This window comes from Megalobrama amblycephala, linkage group LG6 (genome assembly GCF_018812025.1).
Source record: "Megalobrama amblycephala isolate DHTTF-2021 linkage group LG6, ASM1881202v1, whole genome shotgun sequence".
NCBI classification, from domain to species: Eukaryota; Metazoa; Chordata; class Actinopteri; order Cypriniformes; family Xenocyprididae; genus Megalobrama; species Megalobrama amblycephala.
The window spans coordinates 45137811-45163498 of NC_063049.1; the positions used below are offsets into that span (position 1 = coordinate 45137811).

The 25688-nt window shown below is 36.8% G+C and overlaps 1 protein-coding gene across 1 annotated transcript in view; it reads right to left on the reverse strand.

Annotated features, from left to right (window-relative positions):
• Positions 1–20635, reverse strand: part of LOC125270848 (anosmin-1) — a 75743-nt gene extending 55108 nt beyond the window's left edge. The window contains exons 1-2 of the mRNA XM_048194836.1: positions 20368–20635; positions 11503–11550 (exon numbers count right to left, since the gene is read on the reverse strand). Coding sequence (XP_048050793.1) covers positions 11503–11550; positions 20368–20532 — 213 coding nt within the window. The 5' untranslated portion in view covers positions 20533–20635. The remainder of the gene's footprint in view (positions 1–11502; positions 11551–20367) is intronic.
• Between the last annotated feature and the right edge of the window lie 5053 nt (positions 20636–25688).

Consider the following 25688-nt stretch of genomic DNA (forward strand, 5'->3'; position numbering starts at 1 on the left):
TGGTTTTCTGGACACTCCCTCCCATCTGTCATTGGTCAAATGAACAAATAGCCCCGCCCCCCAAACTCATGTCATTGGCTGAGTCAGTTTTAATAATTCCCCCAAAAATCCACCTATTATGACACACTTCACAAAAGTATTTTAACATCCAAACAATGCAATCACCTTCAGAGATGAGTCTGACGATTTAAATTTCCCTACATTCCCATTCCAGTGAACATTTCTTTTGCATTTGACATTGTTTTACCATTTTCAGAATCCTGAAATCACAACAGAGTTTCTAAAAGCGACATTTAATTGGATGAAAAGACAGACTTTCCTTTTTCTGATGCAGCACAATGAGCGTGAAAGCGTGTGAACGTCTGGATGCGTGTGCGTCTGGCCACATATTCTCTCCTCACAGCCGCTCTTTTACGCCGCTGTTGTGCCACCCACCATGATGAGTAATGAGTTGAGCAGATAGCAGACAGAAGCCCATCAAACTTAACAGCCATGTCCCATCAGGGCATCTCCTGCTGGGTCCTGACCAGCCCTCGCCACACACATACAGCACAGACGCCACAGCGGGAAACTCATATCAGGAAGCAAATAAAGACACTCATTCGCCCGTTTACGCAAACTGGAGAGTAGAAGGAATTTTGCAATACAGAGAAACAGAAAACTGACTGTCAACAGTGGGAATAATTAAGATCTGCTGCTAACCAAGTCTGCATTTATTTGATCAAAAATACAGTAAAAATTGTGTAATAATCTAAAATAGATGTTTTCTATGTGAATATATAGTAAAATTTAATTTATTCACATGATCAAAGTTGAATTTTCAGCATCATGTGACACTGAAGACTGGAGTAATGATGCTGAAAATTCAGCTTTGATCACAGGATATAAATTAAATTTTACTACATATTCACATGGGAAACATATATTTTAAATTATAATAATATTTCACAATTTTTACTGTATTTTTTGATCAAATAAATGCAGCCTTGGTGTGCAGAAGAGACTCTTTACAAATTATTACAAACTTTTGAGCGGTTGTGTATGATGTGTAATGATGAGCAATATGCACTTATATATAATAATATCACAGTTCATATCACTATAAGGTAAAAGTGCTTGATGTATTAGAGAAAGCGAGTGTTTCTGTCCTCTGAAGGATGATGTCCTTCATGCTCAGGTTGAGCGAGGTGTTGCTGTAACTCATCTGGTTTACGTGTCCAACAAAAGGAGCTTTGAAGTCCTTCCTGAAGACCAAAACCTCCACCGTAAAACCAACAGTGAGTCATTAACTGATTCAAACCAAAAGTTCACAAAGTTATTGCAGGACGGCATTGGATAAATATAATTTCGTCAGGTTAGATAATCATTTACACCCCTTTATCTAAATCTCTCTACTTAACCGTACTTAAACGCCATATTTGTAGTTTTTAACACTTTTTATTCATGTTTGTAGTTCTCGTCCAACACGCAATGGATCATGGGCAATATTAGAGTGTGCACGGATTCAAAACGGGGAAAAGTAGAACATCTACTCATCTCACTATGATTGGGACACTAGTTCTAATACTATTTAGGATGGATAGCATGTGAATTGGAACACAGCACATGAGTTCAATACTGATTTGTGATTCTTCTGAACTGATTCTTTTAATGAGTCATTCATTCATTCGTGACTCGGACTACACACTGGTTCGCTTTTTTGTTTGTTCAGACAATGCAATAGAATATTGGTTGTCTTTATAAAATGATTTTGTGATGCATATTACTTTTCACAGAATTAAACGGCTCTGAATCTTCTTGATTCCCATCCCTAATCATGACAACGCAGAATCAGATCACATGAAAACCCAAACTGAACTGCTGAGGAACTGACCTGGAAAAGCACTCCATTGAAAAGTCAGACTCATTTCTACCCTGTGAAAAGGAGGTGGTGCTGGTGGAGGTCTTAAAAGCATCTCGCCCTTTTCCCAGGATTCTTGTTAGCCACAAAAACGTAATCTCCGATCTTAAAGGAATGGCACAGGCATGCAATCTTACCCAGAAACACAACAAACACCTTAGGATGCTTTTATATTTAAAAACATGTTTCAACAAAAGCAATGCATCTAAACAACTCAATCAATGCATGCTTTTGGCTGCACGATAAATCGTTTTTTAATCGTTCAACTAATTAAACATAATTGTATGCGATATTTTCCCGCCGGTTGTTTATCCTGAAAACACAAGCTTTCAGGCTTGTGGTTGCCAGATGTCTAGAGTTTAAATCCCTCAATCAGAGCTTTTCTCTTGTATATGAATATGTGAATGCATGTAACACAAAACAAATTCAAATTTTGTGTTGTTGTTTTAATAGAAAAGGTTTGGAATTGTTGGAGTTAATATTAAGGAATTTCACTGGTTTAGCTTTTGAGAAAAACGCTGGGTTGTTTTTTATAACCCAAATGTTGGGTTCAGCCTGCTGGGTAATTTTATTGCGTTATTTTTTTATATTTTTACCCAGGTGCTGGGTCATTTTTAATGTCAATGAACCCCGTCACATACCTTCCCAGTGCTGGGTCAAAGTAACCCAATGTTGGGTAGTCTGTGCCAAACCGGTTAAAACTGGAACTTAACGGTCATTTTGTTTTCAAGAAAACTTCCTGAATGAAATTAAGGTTTGTATTACATTGTATTCCCATCAAATTATTACTGTACAAAGAGAAAAACGTCTGTAGTCTCACATTTTACCTTTTTTGTTTACATGTATGCCGCAGTCTGCTTGGAACGCTAGCCTTCTACAAACGCAGCACACACCGGATCCACAAGCACAAGGTAACGCTAACGTTTTTATGTAATTTTTCAAAAATGAACATATAAGATTGCAATTTAATGAACTGGCAATTTAATGAACTACTGATACCAGTCCTCTTTCCACAGATTCCCATTGGCTGCTGTTTCTGACTTACCAATAAAAAAATACTGTATATGAACTGTTTCTGTTCTATATGTATAGAGAGATTTTAGAGTGCATTTTTATTATTTAACATTAAAAAACAATATCAAATTGACTGATCCAGCACTGATTAAAAAAACAACCCAGCAAATGGGTTAATATATAAAACCCAGCAAACTAGGTAAAAATAACCCAGCATGTGTTCTGTCCAATATTTACCCAGCGCTGGGTTGCCAAATAACCCAAATTGGGTTGTTTTTAAATCAGCATTTTTTCGAGTGAAGCTTTTTCTTGTACCAGTTTTCGTAACGTAACGATTGTGTTCATTTCTATCATGAATATCATACATTGGAATAGTGACATTCTCTTGATTTGTGCTTAATGTGGAAAAGCAATAATTTCTAAGAAATTTCTAAAATGACAATTATATATATATATATATATTCTACAAAATGCTGGGTTAAAAACAACCCAAGTTGGACACAAAATGGGTCGTTTTAACCCAGCGAATGGGTCGTTTAACCCAGCGAATGGGTCGTTTTAACCCAGCGAATGGGTCGTTTAACCCAGCGAATGGTCGTTTTAACCCAGCGAATGGGTCGTTTAACCCAGCGGTTGGGTCGTTTTAACCCAGCGAATGGGTCGTTTTAACCCAGCGAATGGTTGTTTTAACCCAGCGATTGGGTCGTTTTAACCCAGCGAATGGGTCGTTTTAACCCAGCGGTTGGGTCGTTTTAACCCAGCGAATGGGTCGTTTTAACCCAGCGAATGGTTGTTTTAACCCAGCGATTAGGACGTTTTAACCCAGCGAATGGGTCGTTTTAACCCAGCGGTTGGGTCGTTTTAACCCAGCGAATGGTTGTTTTAACCCAGCGGTTGGGTCGTTTTAACCCAGGGATTGGGTTGTTTTAACCCAGCGACTGGGTCGTTTTAACCCAGCGGTTGGGTCGTTTTAACCCAGGGATTGGGTTGTTTTAACCCAGCGACTGGGTCGTTTTAACCCAGCGAATGGGTCGTTTTAACCCAGCGATTGGATCGTTTTAGCCCAGCGATTGTTTCGTTTTAGCCCAGCGACTGGGTCGTTTTAACCCAGCGATTGTTTCATTTTAGCCCAGCGATTGTTTCGTTTTAGCCCAGCGACTGGGTCGTTTTAACCCAGCGAATGGGTCGTTTTAACCCAGCGATTGGGTTGTTTTAACCCAGCGAATGGGTCGTTTTAACCCAGCGAATGGGTTGTTTTAACCCAGCGATTGGATTGTTTTAGCCCAGCAAATGGGTCGTTTTAACCCAGCAAATGGGTTATTCTAACCCAGCGATTGGGTTGTTTTAACCCAGCCATTGGGTTGTTTTAACCCAGCGAATGGTTGTTTTAACCCAGCAAATGGGTCGTTTTAACCCAGCGAATGGATTGTTTTAACCCAGCGAATGGGTTGTTTTAACCCAGCCATTGGGTTGTTTTAACCCAGCAATTGGGTTGTTTTAACCCAGCAATTGGGTTGTTTTAACCCAGCAAATGGGTTGTTTTAACCCAAAAATTACTGCAAATTACTGTAATTTAAAAATTACTGTATTGTTGCTTAAAATTAATTCAAAATATGTTGAAAATGAACATTTAATTAATAAGTTAAATAAATAATAATTAAACACTAAATATTTATATATATTATATATATAATTGTAAATTATTTTTAAATATTTCTCTGTAATTACGTAAATTTATATTGTTAAAAAAGCTCAAAAGCAAAACATTCCGATTCTTTCAGCAATAAGAATTTCTCATGAAACCACGTCCAAGTCAAATATCACAACAAAACCAAAAGAACGAAAAGTCAAATCAATGTTTCAAAAGTCATAAACATTCATTTCAGCATCAAGTATGTGAATAGTCCTGTCCAGCCGAATAATAAACTCTATTTCTAAAAAAACACACTTTATTGAGTCTATTTTCGAGAGCGAGTTTGGCACCGCCGCTTATTTGCAAAGCAAATCAACTCTTGGAAGTCTGACCCTTGTGAGCGACTCAAACTGCTTTTCAGCTCCTCGTTTCCACCCACTTTCGCTTGAACAAGCACCCAGAAGTTGTCAAACTTTCTTGGCGTGTGAAGGCCGAAGTGGTCACACGAAAGATAAAGAAAAGAAACACAAAAAGGCCTGACAAAGGCCCGCGGGTGTGAATGGAGGGTGATGGTGATGCTGTGGCATGCTAATGAAGCTCTAATACTCACAAATGCAGGGCAGCGGGGTTAATTATCATAACAACGGGGGGCTTCTGGAGATGGACACTTCGCAGGAGACGGCCAAGACTGTCCTTCTCCGATGAAGAGCGAAGCGCGGATGGGTCTGAGAGGTCACTTTATCTTTGTTTAAATAATTAACCCACCTTTGCTTCACTGTTGTCGGAGGAGCGACACCACGGCGAGCCGTTCTAGAGGACAGAAACCGGCATTCGGTCGGAGATTTGCTTTTGTTTGTGTCTGCGGTGACTCGGAGGAAAGGCTCAACAGGTTGAACAGAGCTATTCACAAACACACAAACACACACACTGTATGAACAAAGCTCTGGAAGCCCCGTATGAGCGGCTCAGTGTGGGTCCTGCTTTGTGTTGTGAGGACTTTACAAACAGATCACTTCATTAAGAGGAGATGAGCGGCTCTAACCCGCCGGTCACATGTGAAACACACAAACACTCACTTCAGCACTCAAACAACATCACAGACACACGAACATCGATCACAGTTAATCACTGATGCAGATCAGCTCCAAACGACAAACATCGACCGGCCTGTCAGGAGAAGAACCAACTTTTGTTTAGATGGCTGTGCAGAAATCTTTCTTTCTTTCTTTCTTTCTTTCTTTCTTTCTTTCTTTCTTTCTTTCTTTCTTTCTTTCTCTGTCCATCCATCCATCATCCATCCATCCATCTGTCCATCCATCCATCATCCATCCTTCCATCCATCCATCATCCATCCTTCCATCCATCCATCCATCCATCCATCCATCATCCATCCTTCCATCCATCCATCTGTCCATCCATCCATCCATCCATCCATCCATCCATCCATCCGTCATCCATCCTTCCATCTATCCGTCATCCATCCTTCCATCCGTCCATCCATCTGTCCATCCATCCATCTCTCCATCCTTCCATCCATCCATCATCCATCCTTCCATCCATCCATCCATCCATCCATCCATCCATCATCCATCCTTCCATCCATCCATCTGTCCATCCATCCATCCATCCATCCATCCATCCATCATCCATCCATCTGTCCATCCATCCATCCATCCATCAGTCATCCATCCTTCCATCCGTCCATCCATCCATCTGTTGATCTGTCCCATCCATCCATCCATCCATCATCCATCCTTCCATCCATCCATCTGTCCATCCATCCATCCATCCATCCATCCATCCATCATCCATCCATCTGTACATCCATCCATCGATCCATTCATCCATCCATCCATCCATCCATCTGTTGATCTGTCCATCCATCCATCGATCCATTCATCCATCCATCCATCCATCTGTTGATCTGTCCATCCATCCATCCATCCATCTGTTGATCTGTCCCATCCATCCATCTGTTGATCTGTCCCATCCATCCATCCATCCATCCATCCATCCATCCATCTGTTGATCTGTCCATCCATCCATCCATTCATCCATCCGTCTATCTGTCATCCTTCCATCCATCCATCTGTCCATCCATCCATCGATCCATTCATCCATCTGTCCATCCATCCATCGATCCATTCATCCATCCATCCATCTGTTGATCTGTCCATCCATCCATCCATCCATCATCCATCCTTCCATCCATCCATCTGTCCATCCATCCATCCATTCATCCATCCATTCATCCATCCATCCATCCATCCATCTGTTGATCTGTCTGTCCATCCATACATCCATCTATCCATCCGTCTATCTGTCATCCATCCATCCATCCATCCATCATCCATCCTTCCATCCATCCATCTGTCCATCCATCGATCCATCCATCCATATATCCATCTGTTGATCTGTCCATCCATCCATCCATCCATCCGTCCGTCCGTCCATCCTGTCTGTCTGTCTATCCGTCTATCCGTCCGTCCATCCATCCATCCATCCATCCATCCGTTGATCTGTCCATCCATCCATCCATCTGTTGATCTGTCCCATCCATCCATCTGTTGATCTGTCCCATCCATCCATCCATCCATCCGTTGATCTGTCCATCCATCCATCCATCCATCCGTTGATCTGTCCATCCATCCATCCGTCTATCTGTCATCCATCTATCCATCCATCCATCCATCCATCCGTTGTTCTGTCCATCCATCCATCCATCCATCCGTCCATCCGTCCGTCCATCCATCCATCCATCCATCCGTCCGTCTATCCTGTCTGTCTGTCTATCCATCCATAAAACTTCAAGCCTTTTTAAGTTTTTCAAACTTAGTTTCCATTGTTTTTCTAGCTAAAAATGACAGTTATATGAATTTCTTTGAATTTCAATTCATTTTAATTCTACTTCCTTCCATTCCCAAAACCAGAACTGCATTTTTGCATCCTGTTTTCTACATTCAAATTCAAATCCAGGAACTGAATTCAACTCTGAATGGCGCACAACTCTGCAGCGTTTAAACACGGCTAGATGATCGATTATAACGGCACAGAGCACGTTTTAAAAACTCAAACTATTAACTCGACACAACATCTCAAGACACGAAACAGCGAAACATGATGCAACAGGCAAAAAACGTTCATCTGACGCATGTGTACTTTGACTAACACATAAAATTAGCACAGACTGAACTCAGTCCTCTGGCCTCGTCCCACCCACAGAACGACAACATATGCATTACTAATTACCATTATAAAAAACATGATTTTGAAGTAAGCCTGACAGATAACTAGCAACAGAAACACACTCAGTCAAAGCATGGCATGATCTCCTCACGGGCGTCAAGAGTTTTTCTGACTCTCAGAGATGAAGAGGGCCAGTTGTAATGGGAACGCCCAACGCTCAGACACGCAAACAGCCAAATCCTTCTTTAACACAGCAGCACTTGATGAATGACTGGGGACAGCGCCGTTGCCAAGATCCAACACTGGCCAACTCCATGGAAAGGAAAAGAGCAGGTCTTTTGTTGCATTCTAGCGCAAAAACAAAGCGGCTTTGCTTTTAAAGCGCAGTGTATCTCCTTTTGAAGCCCTCTGACATCCTCATTACCTCTTGTGAAGCAAAATGAATTTGTGTTTTGCCTTGTTAATGTCTGTTCTTCTTGGCTGAACTTCACTCGTCACGCGATTTCACGACAATGAACTTTGGGAACGCTTTACAATAAGCTCTCATTTGTAAACATTGGTTAATGCATTAGCTAACAAAAAATAACAGTGACCAAAGCATTTATTAACGTTAGTTAGAAAAGTGCTTTAACTAATGTATGAAATGTTTCCTCAACAGTGCTAATTCAATATTTCATCTATTAATAAAATAACAGTTTTGTACCTTATTTAAAATACGGTGCTTATGTAAAATGCATGAGAGACTCAAAATGAAGTTTTCTGTTCATCAAATATGCACAAATATTATCAAACTGGGATTTGGATCAAGCAAGCAAAGTAAGCAAGCAAATTTTGCTCATCCTCTGCTCTTCCTTCATCATTTCTGACGCCGTCTCGTATAACCACTGTTGTGTGAACGAGCGTCATGCATGATGCCTTCCTGTGAATGATTCAACACAGGACACGTCTGTACCATCAGCGTTTGATTCAGACCCCTACAGGGACTCAATATTACTGTTACCATAGTAAACTGTAGAGTATGCATCACATTTACACATGCTAGATGCAGGGGAATCACTTAAACACGCTCAATACTGCATCTGACCTCAGTTCTATACGTGAAATATCAAGAACATGTGAGGCATTGAATTTAACAAAACGTGTACAGGACTTGTTTCACCTCAAAATCGAAGTATTATTTTGTAGTTCCCATTATTCTCAGTAGATTCTTGTCACTGCAATACAGTGTTTTTACTGCGTTTCAACATAATTTATACCTAAATAAAGGAAGTACAACAAATACTACCATCATGATGTTTAACCTTACTTTTTTAAACTTGTAAGATTTACTAATATTTTAATAAAATATCACTATTATTTCTTGCATTACAGTAAGGAGATGTATAAATACTTTCACCTTACTTTTTTAAACAAATATATAAATAAAACATTTTTTCTTCCATTACAGTAATGAGATGCATAAATAACTTTATTATTCTAAACTTGTAAACTTACAAATATTTTAATAAAATATCACCGTTATTTCTTGCATTGCATTAACAAGTTGTTTAAATACTTTCACCTTATAAACTTGAAAAATTTAAGAACTTATAAATAAAACACAATTTTTCTTGCCTTACAGTAATAAGATGCATAAATACTTTAACCTTACTTTTTGTAGATTTTTGAATATTTAAACATCACTATTTTTAAATATTCTTGCATTACAATAATTAGATGTTGAAACACTTTACCTTTACTTTTTTGAACTTGTAAAATTTATAAATACTTAAAATAAAACATTTTTTTCTTGCATTACCATAACGAGATGCATAAATAACTTTACTAAACTTGTAAACTTACAATTATTTTAATAAAATATCACTGTTATTTCTTGCATTACAATAATTAGATGTTTTAACACTTTGACTACTTTTTTGAACGTGTATAATGTATGAATATTTAAATAAATCAATTTTTCTTGCATTGCAGTAATGAGATGCACAAATTCATTAACCTTACTTTTTAAAACTTCTACAATTTACGAATATTTAAATAAAACACTACTTTTCTTGCATTATAGTAATGAGATGCATACATAATTTAACCTTACTTTTTAAACTTTTGAACATCACTTTTTATAAATATTCTTGCATTACAATAATTAGATGTTAAAACACTTTAACTTTACTTTTTTGAATGTGTAAAATGTATAAATATTTAAATATCACTATTTTTCATGCATTGCAGTAGCAAAATGTTTAAATACTTGAACATAATTTTTTGTAAAATTTACAAAGATTTAAATAAAACATCACTATATTTCTTGCATTACAGTAATGAGATGCATAAATTCTTAAACCTTACTTTTTAAACTTCAGAAATTTATGAATATTTAAATAAAACAATTTTTTCTTGCATTACAGTAATGAGACTCATAAATACTTTAACCTTACTTTTTAAACTTGTAAACTTTTTAATATTTAAACATCACTATTTTTAAATATTCTTGCATTACAATAATTAGAAGTTTAAATACTTCAACCATACTTTTTTAAACTTGTAAAATTTACAAATATTTAAATAAAACAGTATTTTTTCTTGCATTACAGTAATGAGATGCATACATACTTTAACCTTACTTTTTTAAACTTGTAGACTTTTGAATATTTAAACATCACTATTTTTAAATTTTCTTGCATTACAATAATTAAATGTTTAAACACTTTACCTTTACTTTTTTGAACTTGTAAAATGTATAAATACTTAAAATAAAACATTTTTTCTTGCATTACCATAACGAGATGCAGATGCATAAATAACTTTACTAAACTTGTAAACTTACAATTATTTTAATAAAATATCAGTTATTTCTTGCATTGCATTACAAGATGTTTCTTTCACCTTACTTTTTTAAACTTAAAATTACGAATATTTAAATAAAACACTATTTTTCTTGCATTACACTGAGATGCATAAATACTTTAACCTTATTTTTTAAAACTTGTAAACTTTTGAATATTTAAACATCATTATTTGTTAAATATTCTTGCATTACAATAATGAGAAGTTTAAATACTTCAACCATACTTTTTTAAACTTGTAAAATTTACGAATATTTAAATAAAACACTATTTTTCTTGCATTACAGTAATGAGATGCATAAATACTTTAACCTTACTTTTTTAAACTTTTGAATATTAAACATCACTATTTTTAAATATTCTTGCATTACAATAATTAGATGTTTTAACACTTCAACCATATTTTTTTAAACTTGTAAAATTTATGAATATTTAAATAAAACAGTATTTTTTCTTGTATTACAGTAATAAGATGCATAAATACTTTCACCTTACTTTTTTGAACTTGTAAAAGTTATGAATATTTTAATAAAATATCACTATTTCTTGCATTATACTAATGAGACGCACAAATACATTAAACTTACTGTTTTTAAATGTGTAAAATCTACAAATATTTCAATAAAACATTTTTTTCTTGCAATGCAGTAGCAAGATGTTTAAATACTTCAAACTTTTTTTTAAACTTGTAAAATTAACGAAGATTTATTTTAAATAAAACATCACTATTTTTCTTGCATTGCAGTAATGAGAATGACCTTTTTTGCATTACAAAAATATGCATAAAGATCTTGCAAAGAATTTGTAATACTCCCAAAATAGGACTCAATTCTTATTATACTGAGTGTTTTTTGTCTTTCATAATCCCTTCCTTATTTCTCGTATAACTACAACCCAGACAGTTTTCACGAGATTCACAGATTTACCTTTGAGCACTGCTTGTGATTCTGACACCACACCAATGATCCATTGCTCTGAAATGAGAAGAGAGACATAATAAAAACACTTGCAAATCACATTGCATCAGACATGAAACATTCAAACTGAAGTGAATCAGTTCATTTCAATGAATCGATTCAAAGATTCATTTGCACCATCACTCTAAAAAACACCATGCCTGACTAAAAATATTCCACTAACTACAGCTTCAAATGAAGGGATGTGAATCAGGGCTTTGTTCCCTTTCCCAAAAGCATCTGAACGGGCAAACTTTACGGGTCTGCAAACCAAAAGTCTGCTTAAGTTCAATGTCAAGTTCAAAGGATTCTGGAACAATGTAATCCAGTGGAAATTCCCTGCGAAACCTTGGGAAACAACTTATCATTACAGGACTTAATTTGCCATCCAGTACCGTAGGGTGTTGCGCACTTGATGTCAAGGATAATGGTCAACTAGCTTCAAAGAGTGGAACAGAAGATGGAACCAAAGCAAATGCAGAACATGTGAATTGTCAAGAACGGTTGTGATGCTGCTATAATGGAGCGTAAGCGTGTGTCTTCAATCAGAGTCATTAAACCAGCGCAGCATGAAACGTTTTAGCAATTCTACAGGATCTAGGACAGATATGTTAATTGGATCACCTTTATTAAGACTGTAAATCAAACACTATTAGCTTCACCTCATGAGCTGGAGAGGCTTCAAACCAAAACAAATCATCAACATTCGTGAGGAAATCTATGGAGATTCGAGGTCATGTGTTGTTGTGAATACAGTCACTGCATGCTTAAATAAATCCCAGCTCCACCGATACATTTCATCCCTCGGACGCTCGGCTGGATGTTGACCCAGCTGTTGCTGCTCCATGTCCCTGACCTCCGACAGATAATTATAGGTCAGCGCTGTAACCCCGGCTTAGTTCGGAGCGAAGGGTATTCCTGGACGGTTTCCTTTGGGTTTCAAAGCTGACAGATTGAGAATGGGTTTGCTAAAGCATCGGTGGAGGATTCACACCGCCAGATCAACTGTGATCCGTCAAGGAAACTCATCCACTGGAACTAAGCACAACATCGTCTTTAGAGATAAACTGTACATTTACATCATGTTGGCGCTTTTATCCAAAGCAGCTTTCAGTGGAGCAGCATGAGCACTCTGACACACAGCCAACAAGAGTCAAGTTTGAGGCTGGAGACATCTGAGAAACATCTGAGAAACATCTGAGGACGGATGAGATACTGCATTTAAACTGATGGAACAAACACAACACTTCAAATTTAAAGACAGAACGATAGAATAATAGATAGATAGAGAGATAGATGGAATTATAGAAAGATAGATGGATAGACAGACAGATAGATGGATAAAACGATAGATAGAACGATAGATAGAACGATAGATAGATAGAGATGGATGGACGGATAGATAGATAGATAGATAGATAGATAGATAGATAGATAGAGATGGATGGACGGATAGATAGATAGATAGATAGATAGATAGATAGATAGATAGATAGATAGATAGATAGATAGATAGATAGATAGATAGATAAAACGAGATAGATAGATAGATAGATAAAACGAGATAGATAGATAGATAGATAGATAGATAGATTCTATATCATTCGTATAATAACTGTCCGTCTATCTATCTATCATCTATCGCTCTATCTATCTATCATTCATATCTATCTATCTATCTATCTATCTATCTATCTATCTATCTATCTATCTATCTATCTATCTATCTATCTATTGTTGCATCTATCTATCTATCTATCTATCTTTCATTCTATCTGTCTATATTTCTATAATTCTATTGTTCTATCATTCTATCCATCTAGCTATCGTTCTATCTATCGTTCTGTCTGTCTATCCGTCTATCATTCTATTGTTCTATATCGTTCGTATAATATCTGTCCGTCTATCATCTATCTGTCATTCTATCTATCAATCGTTGTATCTATCTATCTATCTATCTATCTATCTATCTATCTATCGTTCTATCATTCTATCCATCGTTCTATCATTCTATCCATCTATCCGTCTGCCTAGGAGTGTGTTTATGGGAATTTTTGACCATTCTTCTAGAAGCACATTTGTGAGGTCAGGCAGTGATGTTGGCGAGAAGGCCTGGCTCACAGTCTCCGCTCTAATTCATCCCAAAGGTGTTTATCGGGTTGAGGTCAGGACTCTGTGCAGGCCAGTCAAGTTCCTCCACACCAAACCCCTCATCCATGTCTTTATGGACCTTGCTTTGTGCACTGGTGCGCAGTCATGTTGGAGCAGGAAGGAGCCATCCCCACTGTTCCCACAAAGTTGGAAGCATGAAATTGTCCAAAATGTCTTGGTATGCTGAAGAATTAAGAGTTCCTTTCACTGGAACTAAGGGTTCCATACTTTTGGGAATATAAGATAGATAGATAGATAGATAGATAGATAGATAGATAGATAGATAGATAGATAGATAGATAGATAGATAGATAGATAGATAGATAGATAGATAGATAGATAGATAGATAGATAGATATAGGACGGCATGATGGATGGATGGATGGATGGATAGATAGATAGATAGATAGATAGATAGATAGATAGATAGATAGATAGATAGATAGATAGATAGATAGATAGATAGATAGATAGATAGATAGATAGATAGATATAGGACGGCATGATGGATGGATGGATGGATAGATAAAACAATAGATGGATAGATAGATAGATAGATAGATAGATAGATAGATAGATAGATAGATAGATAGATAGATAGATAGATAGATAGATAGATAGATAGATAGATAGATAGATAGATAGATAGATAGATAGATAGATAGATAGATAGATAGATGGGATGTCACAGGATGATGAATCCACACAGCAGGTGGTTCTGACTCTTTTTTTGGAGGAGCTCATCTCGTGTCTGCGCTTTGAACTATTCTTTCTCACATTGCTCCGAGTTTAGCTGTTCTCCTGTGTTTTATTTACATTGTTCAGATGCTTTAATCAGAGCGGTGCTTTAGGGCAAGTGTTTAACACAGCACAGGTCCACTGCGCTCCAAACACTCGAAACCATGACCATACAGATCGCTTTCAAGACAGAGCCTTTTTTGGTTAAATCCATTCCATACGTCTCTCATCGCATTCACCAGACGTCTCAGAGTAAGAGAAGCAAGCGTCATCCATCATTTTGTCATACCTTTCCAGTTTAATGTAGGGGTTTTCAATGGGATATGTATAAAGACCAAATTTATACAGTGAAAAATTAATGTCTAAATAATATATGGAAAATATTAAAGTTAATTATTACATTTCTACTCATTATAGCATTGTTTGCTTTTTTATTCGTTGTTTTAATCTTTAAGTAAATATTTTTTATTTATATATTAAATGTATTTTATTACATTTTTATTTAATTTTTTTATTTAAATTTTTTTATATAATTAATTTTATTTATAATGTTTTATTTTTTATATAATTATTTATTTTTTAATATTTTTTTCTAAACATTTCCATTGAGTCCTTGCACAACAAAGCTTTTTTTCACATTCAAAATTCTTTAAAAAAATTTTTATGTCATATAACTTATCTTAAACAACTTAAAAGCATCTGTATCATTAAAATAGCAAAATAAATCAATTGAGATGAGACATTAGTGTCAGTATTGGGCAATGTGCTGGTAAATCAGCAAACTGACGTTCTTATCAGCGTTTCATAAGGTGCAAAACATCTACAGATGCCACATTCCAGAGATAGACGGGCTGTAAAGTGGAAATAAGTGAAGACATGAAGGGTTGAGCAGATTGACTCTTGGGTTGTTTAAAGAGCCATTAATCCTCAGTTACACACCCAGCACTCCAACAGACCAAAGATCAGAACACGAATTATATTCTGTGGTAATCGATACACACAAATACAGCTGAAAAGTGTGGATGTTTCTGAGTGTGTGAAGCTGCACAAGACTCCATTCATGTCTTCGCTAATGAAAAAACGCACACAGGGTTTGATTCCCTTTCCAAGTTGTTTCGTATCAAAGGCCCTTGACAAGGGGACACGGCAAAACTTCTTTCCAATGTTTGTCTTTCCTTTGGATCAGAACGCGCGTCCCTCGGGCTCGGCACATTAAGCCAAACGGAGGGAACGAAGGGCTTAATTTAAAACGTAATAATTTTTACGACGTCAAACGCGCTAGCTGGACCTCTCTGACACACCTTTGGCTTAATACATCCACACATAAATAATTCCACACAGAGCAGATGCTTTCCAAACGCACGCCGCTGAAACAGAGTCGCCCTTTCAGCTCGCAGTCGCAGACGGTGGATTTACAGCCGGGTGTTTCCCTCTGTCTGTTATGGAATCACCGATACTCGAACACCCATAAATACTATGCTATTTAGACGTCAAATAGGACAATAAAAAGTCCAAAAACTTTTAATTTCGCTGGACATTAAACTACGTGTTTTGATGACCTCTGCTGACACACTATTATTTGGGACATAAACTTTCTAAGTGTCAAAAGTGGCTTGAATAAACAAGTGAGACGGTGAGACCACATACAACAGGATTCAAGAGTCTGAAACCATTGAGTGTTTTTTAGCATTACCAATAAAAATTATTCATTACAAACGATATTATCATCAGCCTATGATCAGATGGAAGGATGGATGGATAGATGGAATGATAGATAGAACGATAGAACGACAGATAGAATGATAGATAGATGGATATGATGGATGGAATGATAGAATGATGGATGGAAGGATGGATGGATTGAGAGAATGATAGAACGAAAAATAGAATGATAGAACGATAGAAGGATGGATGAATGGAAGGATGGCGGATTGAGAGAATGGATGGATGGATGGATGGATGGATGGATGGATAGAACGATGGATGGATGGATGGATGGATGGATGGATGGATGGATGGATGGATGGATGGAATGATAGAATGATAAGTAGAACGATAGAACGATAGGTAGAAAAAAGATGGATGGATGGATGGATGGATGATAGATAGACAGATAGATATATAAATAGACAGAACAATAAATAGAACGTTAGATTGATATATAGAACAAAAGATGGATGGATGATGGATAGATGAGAGAACGCTAGCTAGATAGATAGATAGATAGATAGATAGATAGATAGATAGATACTGATGATAGAACAATAGAATGATAGAAAGATGGATAGATGGATGGATGATAGAGTAACAGATAGACAAAGAACGATTGAAGGATGGAAAGAATGAAAGATAGATAGATAGATAGATAGATAGATATGATAGATAGATAGATAGATAGATAGATAGATAGATAGATAGATAGATAGATAGATAGATAGATAGATAGATAGATAGATAGATAGATAGATAGATAGATAGATAGATAGATAGATAGATAGATAGATAGATAGATATGGATGGACGGATAGATAGATATGGATGGACGGATAGATAGATAGATAGATAGATAGATAGATAGATAGATAGATAGATAGATAGATAGATAGATAGATAGATAGATATGGATGGACGGATAGATAGATAGATATATAGATAGATAGATATGGATGGACGGATAGATAGATAGATAGATAGATAGATAGATAGATAGATAGATAGATAGATAGATAGATAGATATGGATGGATGGATGGATGGATGGATGGATGGATGGATGGATGGATGGATGGATGGATGGATGGATGGATATGGATGGACGGACGGACGGACGGACGGACAGATAGATAGATAGATAGATAGATAGATAGATAGATAGATAGATAGATAGATATGGATGGACGGATAGATAGATAGATAGATAGATAGATAGATAGATAGATAGATAGATAGATATGGATGGACGGATAGATAGATAGATAGATAGGTAGATAGATAGATAGATAGATAGATAGATAGATAGATAGATAGATAGATAGATAGATAGATAGATAGATAGATAGATAGATAGAGAAGGCAGGACTGATGAACTGAAGGGAGGCGCAGCAGTTGCACAGGCTCAGTGTGGAGTGTGACACTGGCATTTGGTCACCAGGCGAGTTCAGAGGGGGGCTGCATGTTTTTGCAGCTGACCAGACCTCCCATTTTCACATGAAAGACCTGTGATCACACACACACACACACACACACACACACACACACACACACGGCCTCTGGACACTCTTTATGGAGCACCAACAACAATCGCTTTCTATTCCTGGAGCTTCCCAGCCAGTTCAACCAGCCCTTTATCAAGCTCAGCCTGTCACGGCACTTCCTCTGGAGACAAAAGCCACAGAGAATCTCAAATTCACCAGCTTTCTCCATACTTCCCTTCTGAAGTTAAGAGAGATGTTCCCCTCAAATCATTAACGGCTGCAGTTCCGCTTCATCCCTGCCAAATGGCTCGACATTTCTTTCAAGAACATCATAAACCGTCACGAGCGCAGTTCTCCTCGGATGGATGTCAGCTTGTTTTGGTTGCATGGCAAGTTTCACGCATAAGGTGCACGCATTAACCTTGAACACACTCGTGTCCCTTCAGACGCAAGCAGAAGGAAAAGAGCCTTTCGCTGAGATCGCTTTAGATGCACGACTGACACGACAACATAAGAGCAACACAAACCCTTCAGGAATCTTCTGTTTTACTGCACACGCTCAGACACTAGAAAGATCACTAAATATCAGACAAAATGCGACAAAGTCCGAAATAATTCCTTTAAGTAACCACAGTTTAACACCCATCAAGCTACGACCAACAGATAGTTTGCACACTATTCAGGTTAACTTATAATGCACTTATAAACAAATGATTTTCAGTTATAATTTCTAGACTTGATCAGAAGTATATTATCTATCAAAAACAGCAGTTCACCGATTCTGAATAGACAACTAAACAAAATAAAATGTAATTTACTAAAGGTTCTATCAAAATGTTAATTGCCTCTGTCTATTTTAAAAATATTTAATTAATCAGAATTATTTTTTCTTTTAATTGGGTTGAATGAATGATTCAATGACTCACTCAAAAAGACTTTCATTACTGGATGAATCAGCATTTTTGAATGAATCTATTAAATGAAAAAATCAATGAAAAATACATTTTTTAACAGTCACTTGTCGCCACCTACTGGTGTAAGAATGTAATTAAAGCAATCTGTATTTGAAGCGTTAAGTTACTTTCATACGGAGCCCAACATGTGCGCTCGATTTACTATTTGGTTCCTTCGATTTGCCAAATGGTGCACACAATTTACTATTTCGTTCCCTAAATTGTGCGCATGATTTACGATTCCGTTCCCTCGATTTGCTAAATCATGCGCTCGAGTTACTATTTTGTTCCCTCGATTTGCTAAATCTTGCGCACGATTTACTATTTTGTTCCGCCGATTTGGTAAATTGTGCGCACGATTTACTATTTCATTCCCTCGATTTGCTAAATCTTGCGCAAGATTTACTATTTCGTTCCCTCGATTTACTAAAACATGCTCATGATTTACTATTTTGTTCCGCCGATTTGCTAAATCTTGCGCAAGATTTACTATTTCGGTCCCCCAATTTGGTAAATTGTGCAAGATTTACTATTTCGTTCCCTTGATTTGCTAAATCTTGTGCACACGATTTACTATTTCGTTCCCTTGATTTGCTAAATCTTGCGCACGATTTACTATTTTGTTCCGTCGATTTGCCAAATCATGCACACAAATTTACTATTTCGTTCCCTAAATCGTGCGCATGATTTACTATTTCGTTCCCTCGATTTGCTAAATCTTGCGCATGATTTACTATTTCATTCCCTCGATTTGCTAAATCTTGCGCAAGATTTACTATTTAATTCCCTTGATTTGCTAAATCTTGCGCTCGAGTTACTATTTCGTTCCCTAAATCGTGCGCACGATTTACTATTTCATTCCCTCGATTTGCTAAATCTTGCGGAATATTTACTATTTCGTTCCCCCAATTTGCTAAATTGTGCACACAATTTATAAATCAAGGGAATGAAATAGTAAATCATGCACACGATTTTGTCATGTGCGTGGTGGTTTACTCCATTATAAAATCGCGTGGGTGTTAGAATCAAGATCGCGATTGTTTAACGATTAAGCGTGCTGCTCTAATATATAAAAATGTAATAAGAAAAAAAAAATTTTTTCCTACATTATGAATTTGGGATGGAAATGTGCTTAATTGTCATAAACTTTTCTAAACGTGAAACTTAAATATATGTTAATTCGTTTTTAAAGCAATGAAAAAAAACATAAAACTATTAATAATTAATGATGGGCCGATAAAGCGGATTAAATGGCTATTATTGTGACTGAAAATGTACTCCATATCTGTTTTCAGATTTCTGTGAATCTAGAGTAAATGTTATGCAAAATAAGTGTTCATTTCATTTTCTGTCATTAAATAGTTTTAATAGTAATATTTCTAGGTCATTAATGAGCGACAGACCAATATGATCATCATCAGTGGGTCAGGTTCAAAATCTACTGAAGTGTATGTTTTGTAATTTTAAAGACATTTTAAATACTGTAAAATAAGAATGATAATAATAATACTTATTATTAATAATGATTTCAAATAAGCGATTCATTTGATTTAATAAATTCTGGGTACATTCCATTAGCGCATATATATCGGCCATTGAAAAGCACATATCAGTCGAAAATTTGAAAATACACTTCAGCAAAACAATAATCTAAATTTCAAGATTGTGCATATAAATTAAAAGTTAAGAAAATACATACTAAGTCGAAATGATGACATAAGAAATAACTGTATGCGAATTTTCCATAGAAACGCATTTTAATGAATCGCCTGTTTGATATAATGACATAATTTAACATACCTGGAACTGCTTGAAAGCAGCAGAAATGCGCGTGATGTGCAGGCTGAGGCACCGTGACGCGCATCTCGCGCGGTGAACGCTCTCGCTGAAGAACTCGTCCGGTTTCCTCGCGTCCGCGCGCGCGGCGCTCCACAGCATTATAATCCACAGGGTGAGGGCGAACATAGTGAAGCCTGAGAGTCTGCCTGCTGTCAGTGATGCAGCTGCAGTGAGTGTGTTCTGCTCCTTCTGCAGCTGCGACTGAAGAAAGTTTCGCGCTGCGGCGGGGCGGAGTCAGCGCGCGCTATTGGTGGAGCTCGGCGCGCGCCCCGCCTCTCCAGACGCAGGTAGATGCGCGCGAGCCGCGCGGGGGCGGGGGCGAGAAACTTCAGATGGGATGATTGAGAAAGTTCTGCTTTCTGACAGAGAAACACTTTTTCTTTTTCTCTTCTATACTGTCAATACCAGCCCATTTCCACCACGTAAGGAAAAACATGTTTTTGTAAATTATAACATGAAAAGTTGAAATTATGACATTAAAATCATAACTTTCTATGTCATAATTGACTTGTGTCACAAAATCGAATTTTAATCTCTTAGTATATCATAATTTTGACTTTTTATGTCATAATTATGACATAAAAATCATAATTATGGCATAGAAACTTGACTTTTTAATCTCATAATAATGATTTAGTTTGTCACAATTATGACTTGGCATTTCATACTCTCAACTTTATCTTAATTTCAACTTTTTGTCATAAAGTTGACTTGTCATAATTTTCACTATTAAATCTCATAATTATGACTCAGTATGTCATACTTCCCACTTTATCATAATTATGACAAAAATCATAACATAGACACAATTAAGATGTCATAATTCTGACTTTATAATCTCATAATTATGATTTATGTCATAATTTCGACTTTATCTCATAATTTTGACATTTTATGTCATAATTATGACAGAAAGTTGACTTATGTAATAATTTCTAATTTCATAATCTGTCATAATTTTGACTTTTTAATAATAACTATGACTTAATGTGTCATAATTTCGACTTTTATCTCAAAATTATGACTTTATCCAATGTTCAGATTGGATAACGTCATAATTCTGTTCTGGAAGTACATGCAAATAAGTACATATTTAATTAAATAATGCTGCATTTGCATATTTTAGTATCAAGTTTGGTATAGATTTTGACGCTATAGTCTTGCCTATGGAAATCCAACATGAAAACTATGATGATCTTAACAAAACATGTCAGAATTTACTGTGTGAAAATAACGTATATCTGTGTTTGGTCATTATTTCCATTACAGCCACTAATGAAGTCAGTGTACTAGTTTACAAAGCAGATTGCCATAAATAAGAGAATATTTGCATTGTCATTTACAATTTGGTCAACCGTGTGAAAACATTATGGCACATGCATCAAGCATTTTCACACTGAAGTGAGTGTTTGTAAATATTACAGATATACAAGGATGTTAATTTGAGTAAACCTCTCTAGTTTAGTGGGAACATTCCACGTGAGCTTCAAACGCTGAGCTTTACAAGCATTTTAAACATGTCTAGCATTATTTCACCAGTCACAAGCAGCCGTAGAGTGGAAAAAATGACTACAGAACTTATTAAAAAGCAACAGCAGATCACGCAACACCGTCTCCCGAATCTCCACGGCGAATGGAGATAACCATTGCAAAGAGTTGAAAAAGTTCCCAGAAGGGTTCATAAAATGTTATGACTTCACGTTCTTGCTGCTGGAGAAGCAACAGCTCTTGCCCACCGTCTAATGAGTTTTTATGGGAATGCCTCCTAAACAGCGCAGGACAGAAACTGGGACTCATAATCAGTAGATTTGGCCTGGTGTACCACTTCGCCCCGGGCCAGCCGCCGCCTGTGCCAAATATTTCAGCGCGTACCTCTCTAATGAAAGCAGTCGGGCTCGTATGAAGGACCGAGAGGAATCTGTGTTTTCAAGGCCAAGGCCGTACTGACCACACACATCTGCTCACGCTCTTGTTACGCTGGTGTTTTTTCCAGATTTGACCAAGAGGGCCATTTCCCAGCTGCTCCGCCGGCCACTCCTCAACCCTTTAAACGCGGATGTCTGTGTACCTTAAACGCTTCTGTAATGGCTTAATTTGTTGGCTTATTGCAGCCATGTGTTGTTGAGGTGCGCGGGGGATTTATGGTGTGTGTTGCGAGCGCCATGTGGACGGTGTGCGGTCGCAGTGTTTCTCTCAAAAAAAGGCCTAAATTTAAGATTTGAAATGCATGTAAAATGTCCATCTGTTTGGATTACACTGTTTTAACATAAACACTAATAAATTAAACTTATGTCATGCATAAATGAAACTGGTCAGATTTCTACAATAGTACAGAGTGAACAGCAACGGTCCTAGTACTGAGCCTTGTGGTACTCCACATTTAACTGATCGATATGACCTCTCTTCACTTACTGTTGGTAATTTTCATCAGTGTGCAAAGAAATATAGAGCTGAGTGTCATCAGCATAACAGTGAAAACTAACGGCATGCTTTCTAATGATCTCGCAATTCTGACTTTATAACTCGCAATTCCGACTTTATTACTCGCAATTCCGACTTTATAACTCGCAATTCCGACTTTATTACTCGCAATTCCGACTTTATATCTCGCAATTCCGACTTTATAACTCGCAATTCCGACTTTATATCACACAATTCCGACTTTATTACTCGCAATTCCGACTTTATATCTCGCAATTCCGACTTTATTACTCGCAATTCCGACTTTCTAAAACTCGCAATTCCGACTTTATAACTCGCAATTCCGACTTTATATCTCGCAATTCCGACTTTATAACTCGCAATTCCGACTTTATATCACACAATTCCGACTTTATAACTCGAAATTCTGACTTTATATCACACAATTCCGACTTTATAACTCGCAATTCCGACTTTCTAAAACTCGCAATTCCGACTTTATAACTCGCAATTCCGACTTTATATCTCGCAATTCCGACTTTATAACTCGCAATTCCGACTTTATATCACACAATTCCGACTTTATAACTCGAAATTCCGACTTTATATCACACAATTCCGACTTTATAACTCGCAATTCCGACTTTCTAAAACTCGCAATTCCGACTTTATAACTCGCAATTCCGACTTTATATCTCGCAATTCCGACTTTATAACTCGCAATTCCGACTTTATTACTCGCAATTCCGACTTTATAACTCGCAATTCCAACTTTATAACTCGCAATTCCGACTTTATATCTCGCAATTCCGACTTTATAACTCGCAATTCCGACTTTATATCACACAATTCCGACTTTATAACTCGAAATTCCGACTTTATATCACACAATTCCGACTTTATAACTCGCAATTCCGACTTTCTAAAACTCGCAATTCCGACTTTATAACTCCCAATTCCGACTTTATATCTCGCAATTCCGACTTTATAACTCGCAATTCCGACTTTATTACTCGCAATTCCGACTTTCTAAAACTCGCAATTCTGACTTTATAACTCGCAATTCCGACTTTATATCTCGCAATTCCGACTTTATAACTCGCAATTCCGACTTTATATCTCGCAATTCCGACTTTATTACTCGCAATTCCGACTTTCTAAAACTCGCAATTCTGACTTTATAACTCGCAATTCCGACTTTATATCTCGCAATTCCGACTTTATAACTCGCAATTCCGACTTTATATCACACAATTCCGACTTTATAACTCGAAATTCCGACTTTATATCTCGCAATTCCGACTTTATAACTCGCAATTCCGACTTTATTACTCGCAATTCCGACTTTATATCTCGCAATTCCGACTTTATTACTCGCAATTCCGACTTTCTAAAACTCGCAATTCCGACTTTATAACTCGCAATTCCGACTTTATATCTCGCAATTCCGACTTTATAACTCGCAATTCCGACTTTATTACTCGCAATTCCGACTTCATATCTCGCAATTCCGACTTTATTACTCGCAATTCCGACTTTCTAAAACTCGCAATTCCGACTTTATAACTCGCAATTCCGACTTTATATCTCGCAATTCCGACTTTATAACTCGCAATTCCGACTTTATATCACACAATTCCGACTTTATAACTCGAAATTCCGACTTTATATCACACAATTCCGACTTTATAACTCGCAATTCCGACTTTCTAAAACTCGCAATTCCGACTTTATAACTCGCAATTCCGACTTTATATCTCGCAATTCCGACTTTATATCTCGCAATTCCGACTTTATATCTCGCAATTCCGACTTTATTACTCGCAATTCCGACTTTATAACTCGCAATTCCAACTTTATAACTCGCAATTCCGACTTTATATCTCGCAATTCCGACTTTATAACTCGCAATTCCGACTTTATATCACACAATTCCGACTTTATAACTCGAAATTCCGACTTTATATCACACAATTCCGACTTTATAACTCGCAATTCCGACTTTCTAAAACTCGCAATTCCGACTTTATAACTCGCAATTCCGACTTTATATCTCGCAATTCCGACTTTATAACTCGCAATTCCGACTTTATTACTCGCAATTCCGACTTTATAACTCCCAATTCCGACTTTATAACTCGCAATTCCGACTTTATATCTCGCAATTCCGACTTTATTACTCGCAATTCCGACTTTCTAAAACTCGCAATTCTGACTTTATAACTCGCAATTCCGACTTTATATCTCGCAATTCCAACTTTATAACTCGCAATTCCGACTTTATATCTCGCAATTCCGACTTTATAACTCGCAATTCCGACTTTATAACTCGCAATTCCGACTTTATATCACACAATTCCGACTTTATAACTCGAAATTCCGACTTTATATCTCGCAATTCCGACTTTATAACTCGCAATTCCGACTTTATTACTCGCAATTCCGACTTTATAACTCGCAATTCTGACTTTATAAAACGCAATTCTGACTTTATATCATGAATAAAAGCATTCTGAGGTGCAAATACATAATTGTAAGACTCAGCCGAATGTACGACTGCTCTTCTTCATGAGCATTTGAGCATGCAGTTAAAAAATAGCCTAGAGTGCCATCTGCTGTTAAAAACTAAGCTCAGAATCGATTTGCGATGCATTTGGAAAATATCAGAAACGATCCACGAATCGTGATGCATCAATAGTATTGTCCCAGCCCTAGAAATTACAAGTCACCCAATTTTTTATATCAGCTATGCATTCTGTTAATTTTGTGAATTGGTAAGTTTCGTCAGGGCGTGAAGAAATATAGAGCTGAGTATCATCAGCGTAACAGTGAAAACTAACGCCATGCTTCCTAATGATATC